General features: G+C 46.1%; 1 protein-coding gene across 2 annotated transcripts; it reads right to left on the bottom strand.

Moving 5' to 3' along the window:
- Positions 1-304: 304 nt before the first annotated feature.
- Positions 305-9,455, bottom strand: LOC122373925. 2 transcript variants are annotated; one of them, XM_043352390.1, is made up of 3 exons: positions 9,437-9,455; positions 2,010-2,718; positions 305-1,222 (listed from the first exon to the last, which is right to left on the bottom strand). In XM_043352390.1, the coding sequence occupies exons 2-3, from the start codon at positions 2,611-2,613 to the stop codon at positions 570-572; spliced, it is 1,257 nt and encodes a 418-aa protein (XP_043208325.1). In that variant the 5' UTR covers positions 2,614-2,718; positions 9,437-9,455; the 3' UTR covers positions 305-569. The 2 variants fall into 2 exon arrangements, with proteins under 2 accessions (XP_043208325.1, XP_043208318.1); XM_043352383.1 differs by lacking the exon at positions 9,437-9,455 and adding an exon at positions 3,472-3,500.
- Between the last annotated feature and the right edge of the window lie 453 nt (positions 9,456-9,908).

Below are 9,908 nucleotides of genomic sequence, written 5' to 3'. Positions count from 1 at the left end.
AAGATTGTCAATGGTGAAATGTTGACTAAAATGCGTGTAACTTGGCTATTTTTGAAGATATCGGGCTAAAACTTGCTGGAGTAGATTATTTGCATGTGTTCTATCACATATATTCCGTTTTTCGAAACGCTAAAAACGTCTCGAAAAAGATAAAACATATAATTTTGAGATTTAGGTATTATACATCATTTTAAAATTATGAAAATTTTGAAAATCCGAGATAGCAGTTTGATAGCCCGATGTTCTCTCATGCAAAGAAATCGAATTTTGCTAAAAAAAACTGAGCTCTTGAGAGTTGAGAGCGATTGCCGTAGCTCAATGTTTTGCATCAAAATTCGGCCGACATGACGTCACTCTGACGTCATTTCGGGCCGATCTATAGTAGCTACGAAATTTTAATTTTGACACAAAGTATCAAATTGATGCAACTCAAGTTACTGCAAGTTTCGTGTTGATACGCTAAGTGGTTTAGAAGATTTCACAGAAAAACGGGAGGGGGGCTTCGTAGAGCCCCCCAGTCATGCGCGGGTTAAAACACGTGGATAATGTTTTGCCTTTAACATTTCTGGTTATTCATGCATTCGACGCAGTTGCGCCAGCTCGCTTCTGAGCTCCTGGATGTTGGCCATCATAGCCATACGGTCTGCCATATACATGTGGCCGAATCTAGCCAGGAGGGGCCCAAGGCTTTCGAAATCCCTCACGATCCCTCGTGCCTGGTCTTCGTCAGTCCCTGCGGCATCGTCTTCGTCCGGTGATGGTACATCAGCTTCAGCGGCACGTGATAAGGCCTCGGATTCTTCAGTATATGCTGTGTCCATGGATTCAGCAGCATATGGCAAGACCTCGGCTTCTCCGTCATAAAATGTGACATCAGAGTCTGAACTTGCCGATCGCTGCGCCCGAGGGTGCTGAAGCTCTTCTCTCTGTTGAGACTCCCGGTTCTCCTCCGGAAGCCCCGCGGTCTGGGTACTCTGGGCGAGCTGGGCTGAGTCGTCTGAGCCGGTTTCTGAGTCGATGAGCAGGGGTTGCTGGCTCTGGTTGTGCTCTATCTGCTGGTTCCGTCTGAGTTGGGGCTCCTGGTTTGCGTTGACCAGGGGCTGCTGGTTCTGGCTTTGTTCCGCATTCTGGATCTGATCGTATTCCATCTCCTGGTGGTTCGTTATGTTTCGATCAGCGACAGGACCAATTTCTTCAGAATTGGTTTGTACCTGAATGCCAGCTGCAACAAAAACACACACATAAGTAGGTAAGGTTAGGCCTAACCACATGTAGTTATTTATTACACTATAGCCGTTTTCACGACGGAACTTTCGCAGAGGAACCTATTTGATACCTGAAAAGTACCTACTCTTTGAGGCCTTAACATCCCTCAGATTGAAATATTTTATGTTCAAAATAATTTTAGAAGTTTAAATCCGGGCATTCTTTGCCCTCAAATCACTTATTTATTTACAAACACAGCAATTTTCGGTTCTAGTAGCCCACCTTTCGACTATGAGGTATCAAATCAGCGTGGCAACTTGCTCCCTCTTTGCTCCCTCGGGTATCTAATTCCGGAATTCTTAAAAACAAGGAAAGTATATATCAAGTTCTCTTAGCTTGTTTTTTCTTCGATAGACGTAAGCTCCGTTATCATGGAAATTGTGTACGCCGTATGAGAACAATCAGAAGGGTGCCCGGCACACCGAAGTAGTCACTTGGACTTTGGAGTCCAGTATGCACGTGCGCAGTGCGCACGTGTGTAGGGTAGGGTAACGCTTATGCATCTCCAAGAACGGCTTGGCCGATTACACTCACCTTTGGTACGGTTAAGAACCAGTTAATAGGGTGGCCCGCCCAAGTCCGTTGGAGGTCTTACTTCGCATTTCCACACGTGCAAGACTAGCCCATAGGCCCCGCTCATCGATCGCCCTCCCCCCCCAAAAAAAGAAATTCTCAAGGTAGGCAGTTCGGCACTCGTGTGTTGTGTCACAGTGCGATTTTTTTCAGCCAGAATAATGGCTTACCTTGTGTGATGAGACGCAGCGCTGCATCCCTTGTCTGGTCGACTCTGACGGATGTTTTATAAGCCACCGTTCTCCGATCATCTTTGCTCTCTTCCACCCAAAAGTCATACTTTTCTGTCAGTTGACGTACAAACTCCTCAAGATCTCTCAAATGTTCTGTGTTTGTCTCGATTAGATCCAGAAATTCTGTGATGACATCCAGAATGTCCGTCTGGTTCAGAATTGATACGACTCGGCAACGGCCGTCGATGGAGAAGGAGATCTTACATTCACGTGATAAGGTAAGAGGTTTTCGTCGCCGCGTGTACCCAGAAGAGCGGGATCTTCGCGATGTTCTTGGAGTCGCCGCGGCCTGAGCGGCTGACCCGGGAGCGCGCGAGGCCACCCAGGCCCTCGGGGTTTGCACACCGCGTGAGACTCGTCCTCTTCGAGCGGCCTTCCATGAGATGCCGGAACTCCGAGGAGTTCTGGGCGTGCTGTTAGTGGCGGAGTGCTGAGGAGCCCCCCGAGTCCTGCGCGGTGACTCGGAGTGCTGACTGTCGGTCTGGGTGCGCCGCGAGGTCCGGGGAGTGTCCGACCCCGTCCGTCCGGCCCCGCCTGGCATGGTGCTGCCACCTTCCGACTGGAGTCTGCAACTTCAGGTCACTCAGGCCGACCCGGCAGCAGCCAGGTGGCTGGTGGTATGTGGTTGGAGAGCACGTCGCCAATCCTGAAATACAGATTTACACCTTTTATGCATAGATACAGACAATGCACACTGACATCTGCTTCGTTTGCGTCTTTTCTTGTAATAACGTCATTTTTAAGCGGGCAATGCCAGTTGGGTATGGCTTCGTTTACGCCACCGTTCATTGGCTCCTTTCCTTGTAATGACGTCATTGCAAGTGCACAATGCACATGGCCTGCCATCCATCGCTCATTGGCTCCTTTCCTTGTAATGACGTCATTTTTAAGTGCACATAAGCTGTCCCAACAAATACAGTGTTCATCCGCATGTAATGGGCGGATGAATCCGACGTCAATCGTCATAGGAGTAAGTTCCTTGCCTCTAGATTCAGCCTTCCGGGTTCGATTCCCGGAAAATGCACTGGTATTGCCGCTGCCTGGCCGCTCGGAACAGCGTGAGAGTTCCGGTTAGTTCATGGTCCACTGACTGGTGCCTAACCCAAACCAACCAACCAGCCCGACCTCAATCGATAGTGCAGCAATGGCGCGGGTTATTGTATGCCGTGAGGGCGGTGTTTGATCATCGATTTTTCCAGTGTTTCAAGGTAAGATATGTATTGCAGTAAACTTGGTGTAGATGTTAGATAGTTGATTAAATATGTTTTGATACTAATCAGCCGTAATTAACTTCAATGAAAGCGCTAGATTGCGTCAGCGTCTCCGACCGGAGGCTGTATTGAACTCACATTTCTGGGTGTTTTCTACTTCGCTTCGCTTAGTGCTAACATATACTTACAAAGCAGACAAATCGGATCGATGGAGCAGTGTTCCATTTTTCGGAATTTTGGGTGGAAAATCACACCTAATGGGCAAAATATTTTCATCCCCAAAACCAGGTAAATTGGAATTCTTTCATCTTTGAAAAATGCTCAACTCATGCTCAACAATTAACAGCCAGATTACCAGATATACCTAGCAGCGCCATATAGACAGTTAGAACTTATAGGTTTGCTACATAATACATAATTTCCATGAAAAAAAGATGCGAAATCAAGGCACAAACCCAACAACTCACCCTGACTGACAACGAAAGAAGATAACCTTGCACACTTCCAGCTGTTAATAACAAATATGCGTTGAATGACCTTGATCACCTCAACTGTTTGTAAAAACCAGGTTTGTGTTCTGAATAAATGCTTTTGGATATTCATAACAACTATGATTAGTGGTTTGCTGCCAACGCAAAACGGATGAGCCGCTGCTTGCGCAAATTAAACACTACCTATGCAATTCGCTTTTGACTAAGTTGCGCAGGATACGCCTACAAAATTTTCATCTTTGGACCCGCAGTCAGCTGGGCACACCCTGGCACACCCTAGGGATGAATTTAAAACTTGGTGGGCTCTAACTTCTTTCGTATACAAAATAGGGGTATGAGACAGGTACCAACTTATTCTACATTCATTTCTGATCCTATTGTATCAATTTCACCACAAATTATGTCCGTCAATGGCTTCTAGAGGACTTTAAAGCTCGATGCGTCGGGCCTGGCAGAGGTCCATGATGAGAAAAGCCACCCTGCGCACACCCTAGGGATGAATTTAAAACTCCGCGGGCTCTGGCTGGTTTCATAGGTAAAATAATGTTTTGAGACCGATGCCAATTTATTCTGCGTTTATTTCTGATCCTATCGCATTAAGTTCGCCACAAATTATGTCCGTCAATGGCTTCTAGAGGACTTTAAAGCTCGAGGCGTCGCGCCTGGTAGAGGTCCAAGATGAGAAAAGCCACCCTGGGCACACCCTAGGGATGAATTTAAAACTCCGCGAGCTCTGGCTGGTTTCATAGGCAAAATAATGTTTTGAGACCGATACTAGTCTATTCTGCGTTCTTTTCTGATCATATTATATCAATTTCACCACAAATTATTTACGTTATTAGTTTTTAGATGTCTTTAAAACTCGAGGCGTCGGGTCGGGCAGGGGTTCAAGATGACTGACACGCCACCCTGGCACACCCTAGGGATGAATATGAAACTCTGTGGACTCTGGCAGGTTTCATACGCGAAATGAGGTTATAAGACCGGTAATGATGTATTTTACGTTAATTTCTCATGCCTTTGCAATAATCTTACCGCCAATTATTCATTTCAATTAGTTTCTAAAGGTTTTTAAACACGAAGCGTTCGGCCGAGGGAAAGCCAAGATGAATGAAAGGATACCTTGGCACACCTCTAGGGATAAATTTAAGATACGGTATTCCCAAATCTGCCCAATACATGTTCTGAAGCTGATAGATGGGATTAAGAAGGCCCTAGCTTCTTAATAAATTATCCCTCGCCCGTATAGGGGGGGGGGGGTCGAACGAACCACCCCTCGTTTTTTTCGAGAATAACTCGCGTAAAAAGCGGCCGATCGCGACGAAACTTTCAGGACCCTCGAGTCAATTAATTTGACACCTACTCTGAAAATCTCATATTCCTGACCCAAATGACCTTTGACCTGTGACCTATTTCTTTAGGCCATGTTTGGCCGGAATCGCGATTCGGCGAGCCGCTAATGCGTTCCGTTCACTCCTGTTCCGTTTCGGGTGTTCTGGTCAGTTGTGCTCTCGCTTTCCCTTCCGCTTGGGGTGTCCTGATCAGCGATGCCCTCCGTTCCGTTGCAGTTGCTCTGATCAGTGATCACTGATGCCCTCCGTTCTGTTGCGGGTGCTCTGATCACTGATCACTGATCATTGACGCTCTCACTCAGCACTTATCACGTGACATGATACGAAGCTACCGCTCCGTTTCGGTGGCCGGCCATGAGGTCGGTGGCATCCTTTTATCATTTTTTTTTTGCATCCCGTTCCGTTCCGATATGGATGCCCTGGTTACTGGTTAGTTGCACGCTTTTTATTGCGATATTGCGTATTATGCTGCGCAGTGCACATCGTTCCGTTTGGGGTGTCCTAATCAGTGACCCTTTGTCTAGTCTCATGTAGTGCACCGTTCCTTTCGAAAAGTTGCGCTGACACCGTTTCCATTTTCACTATGCGTAATGAGTACAGACTATCGCTGGCCGTTCCGGCGTTCGGGCCGGGAGATTTCCGGCGTATGTCATGCTGCATAGTGCGACTGCAATTGCATACTCAATACTGCGTCCCGTTCCGTATGCCCAGAGCAAAGGCACCATTTCCAGTATCATCCGGCCATTGTCATATCTGTTGAAAATGGAAAGCTCAAAGCTATACTGTGTACACTGTACGAATATTACCAGATCAGATGCGAACGAAAACTACATACTTATATTGCCGCATATTATCTCAAATATACAGTAATCTTGGAAGCGGTGCTGCCATATTGTAGGCGCAAAACGTCCCAGAGGCCAGAACACATGAGTTATACGGTTTCTGGTTTCATAGTGATCAGTTACGTCAACAAACTGCCCATCAGGGTATCATGATTACCTAAGATTTGACAGTGTCACAGTGATGACCACGCCTCACGCATTACACAGTCTGAGTCAACTGCACTAAATCAATAATACAGGACGACAGAATGATACCCTTTGCAACGGCGACAGGTTCCTTCCCACTTCCTTTGCTTAAAAAAGAAAGAAAACTTCTCCACATGGCACTAGTACCAAAGCCTGCATATAGGGAGAGCTCCCTCACCCGCCCCTCCCCCACCCTCCTTAAGATATGACAACAGATTTCAACAGAATCATTGCATCTTCTGCTTCTTAAAGACCTAGTTCGCTCGCATGATGGCGACTGGCGTCGCGAGGATGGAGGTCCGCGGATGATCTTCTTTAGGAGAAATATACAGGCAGAAGGACCGTCCTGGATCCGTGCCAGTAAGCATGAGTAGGAACTTAGCAAATGCTGACGGTAATATCTGCTGTCTGCATCTGAAACGGAAAGGAAGGCATTGATTTAAGGCTAGGAGAAGGATGGCCACTGGACAGTCATTCAATTGTGACAATGCATTTTGACTTGTGAGGAAAATGAAATCTCACTGGTTGAAGTAGGTATTCATTCTTAGCTGTATAAGAGACAAGGGTGATTCTTAACTTCATTAGTCTCAATCAAACACAAAGGTTGGGATAAAATGGGACGGATTTAGAAACACTTGGCGATCAGATGCTAAAGTTATAATTCTGCCGTATATCATCCTTACCTATTTGCATCGTCTTTTTCGGTTAGTTTTGGTGGTCAGGCATGGTATGTTCTTTTATTATCAGCCAGCGTAGCGTTACGCCTTTATTGCGAAAGTGATATAGGTTTTCACTTGTTTTTTCCTCATCCTAGATTTTTTGGTCATCATCGTCACACCCAACCAAAATCCAATTTTAGAACACTGCGATGGAGACGCTGTGGCCGATCCGTGTGCCGAGAGCGACTCATTGAAACTGAAACGTAAACATTCAGCTGACGCGGAGGTCATTGGTAAGGCGCCACTAAATCGGAGGCGCTATAAAGAAACTTTCAGTTGTGAACCATGGCCACCTTCGTGAAATATGAAGATATCGTTGTTTTTCATTTTGACATTATTATTTTTCATTTTCTTTTTAAAACTGGTGCCAGAAGTGCACAATTCGCGAAAAAGTATTTAAAACTATTTAACATATTGGTACTATGTTGATACTCTCTACGGCACCTACTGTATGATGGCATAGCGATGACGTCATACTCAAGCCAATCAGCGTTCAGAAGACAGACTCGTCGGATTGTGTCAGATAAGCTGATTGGTTAAAGCTGAGCTGGTTGGAGCTGATTGGTAAAAAACCAAAGCCTCGCCGCGGGTGGCTGTATTGTCGGATAAGAACGCATTCCTGGGATAAGGACGCATTCCTGGCGTATTTTCTTTTAAAATTGCCGATAACTACGAATGGAGGCCGAAATCGGCCGTAAGGAGGTAAACAGATAGGTTTTCGGACACGGGCTACAAGATGGCTATCTCAGTTTCAATCCTCATGTTAAAGGTGGCCCTTTTCCTTTAACCCGCGCCCCACTGGGGTCTGCGTATAACACGCCCTACTGGGGGGGGGGGGCTCTTCATAGCCCCCTCCTAACTCCGAAACTACTGGGCCGATCGTCAAAATTCAAACGGCGTCTGATACCCCCGGAAAAACTTTCGAGCGAAACCTAATTTCATTGACCTCGAGGTCACCGATGACGTCACAGGTCAGGTCAAAGTAAAATTATCGATATTTGGCTTGTTCACTTTTTGGGCTCTGGCTGCCGTCTTACAAGCAGGGGCGTAACTTTATATCTCTTTGGGGGGGCTTGAGCCCCCCTGTGCTGAACTGAGCCCCCCCCCCCCCTGGGAATGTATGTGTTTTAGAGCTGTTTTGCCAAGTGATTTTGCCAATTTTCGCGGCGCTTCGCGCCGCCAATTCATATTCGAGTCAAAAAGATATCGTGAGTTGTGACTAATAAAGCACCCTCACACGCAGGTATGTATGCATTACCTATCAGACTGGTGGCACACTTCAGTCATCTCATACCTCGTAGAAGACAAAAGGCTAGTGCCTTTAACGGTGTCAAATTGAATCGGACTTCAGACTGTACTGTGTAGGAATTTGGTCCATTACCGTTGGACAGATAGTGCATCGGCCTGAAAAAGTACGGTAACAATACCTAAAGTTTTTAGTCGGCCGATCCGTCCCCCTGTCGAAAACTCGTGGCGACGCCCGTGAGTTAATAGGTGTAGACATCCCAAAAGTATGCATGGGAAGTTTTGCTGCTGACTGCTGAGCCCCCCCCTGACAATATCATAAAGTTACACCCCTGCTTACAAGTCAGATCAGGCGGATTTTGGTTTACTTGATCGGTAACCTACTTCAATAAAACATAAAAATGTACTCCAAAGATTTGTCTTGTACGAGCTTACCAATCCCACCTCCCCGCCTCATTCTACGACCATCCGCTCGAATGTCAGACGGCGGGTCAGAATCAGCCCCCCCCCCCCCACCCGTTCCCAACGTGCGCCTTTGGTCGGCTGAACAGTGAATATAGTCCGCTGCAGCTGTGGTGCGGGAGAAATAGTAGGCCAAATTAGCGTAATATCTACACTTGCGGCAAAAAGTTTTAAAATTGTGTCTGTAATAAAAACATGCTGATTGCGGACGAGAGCTTTTCCAGGACCTGAAAAAGGTTGACGGATGTTAGGTAGATAACGTAGTTTAAAGGGACCCTCCCACCTTCAAAAAAGTTAATGAATTGGCATGGAAGTGATGTCCCTTGGTTCAGAGAGAGCGAAAACGAATATCTACCAAATTTCACCGAAAAATATTCACTGGTTTTCAAGATATTAGGCTTTTACTTTTGTTTACTTTTTTGGATCTCCCCTGTTACTAGCGACTTTATTTGGAAGCAATAATTTGGCAGCCTTAAAGTGCGGCAGACGTTGCGCGCAAAGCAGCGTATACCACCACGTGTTAACGATGGTTTTAGTCTAAGATTTAAAAATCGTTAGATCTCCGCTGACGTCACAAATTCTAAGGGGGCATTCCAATGCATTAGCCCCTTAGAATCCGAAAACTGCAAGTTTGAAATTCCATATCTTCGAATTAAAGCATTTTTCGATGTTGTGAGTGCCCAAACCGGTATTTGCAGGCCATGGCCACCAATTTGGCTATCTCAACTAAAAACTAATGTTAAGGTGGGAGTGTCCCTTTAACAGGCACTAACAACTTATCAACCATTGATAAACAGTTTCTCAATGAACTGTTGGTACCAACCTGCATACACGTACCTAATACGTTATTACTTACTCTCTGGTGGCTAGTTCGTCGTCGCTGGTAGTTGGTACACCACATCACTGAACTTCAGCTGTCACCGATGCTTGCTAGCATTGGTCGTCAATCGGCGTACAATCTTATCACTCTGACGTCACAATCATAGCGGAGCGCAGCCCAAGGCCCTAAATACCAACTGCAATAGGCACTGGCGGATCCAGGGGGGGGGGCATTAGGGGCATATGCCCCCCCCCGACAGGAGCCTGGGGAGGGCATTCAGTACAAGTATGCCCCCCCCCCGTTCAAAATCTTACGCCTATAACGAGGAACTAAATAAACATGGATTAAAAAGTCTTCCTATGTAACTACTTTTGTGATCAGAGTCGTTTTAGTAACCTCAATTTAGTTGTCATTGCTTTATTTTGTCTAAAAGTATGTTGCTTCTTAGTTCTTACAACAGGGAAGTCATGCCGCTTCAAGTTTCAACCCTTTTGACCGTATTGTCTAA

Source organism: Amphibalanus amphitrite, unplaced genomic scaffold (genome assembly GCF_019059575.1).
Source record: "Amphibalanus amphitrite isolate SeventyFive unplaced genomic scaffold, NRLGWU_Aamphi_draft 000039F_arrow, whole genome shotgun sequence".
Lineage (NCBI taxonomy): Eukaryota > Metazoa > Arthropoda > Thecostraca > Balanomorpha > Balanidae > Amphibalanus > Amphibalanus amphitrite.
The sequence above is the reverse complement of the archived record's forward strand: the minus strand, read 5'-3'. Positions and strand labels throughout refer to the sequence as shown.

Bases quoted from the DNA above. Each gene is read 5' to 3' on its own strand.
- LOC122373925 (XM_043352390.1), bottom strand. From the start codon at position 2,613: ATGCCAGGCGGGGCCGGACGGACGGGGTCGGACACTCCCCGGACCTCG. The intron at 1,223-2,009 runs GTAAGCCATTAT...TTTTTGTTGCAG, and splicing joins GCTGCGTCTCATCACACAAG to CTGGCATTCAGGTACAAACC.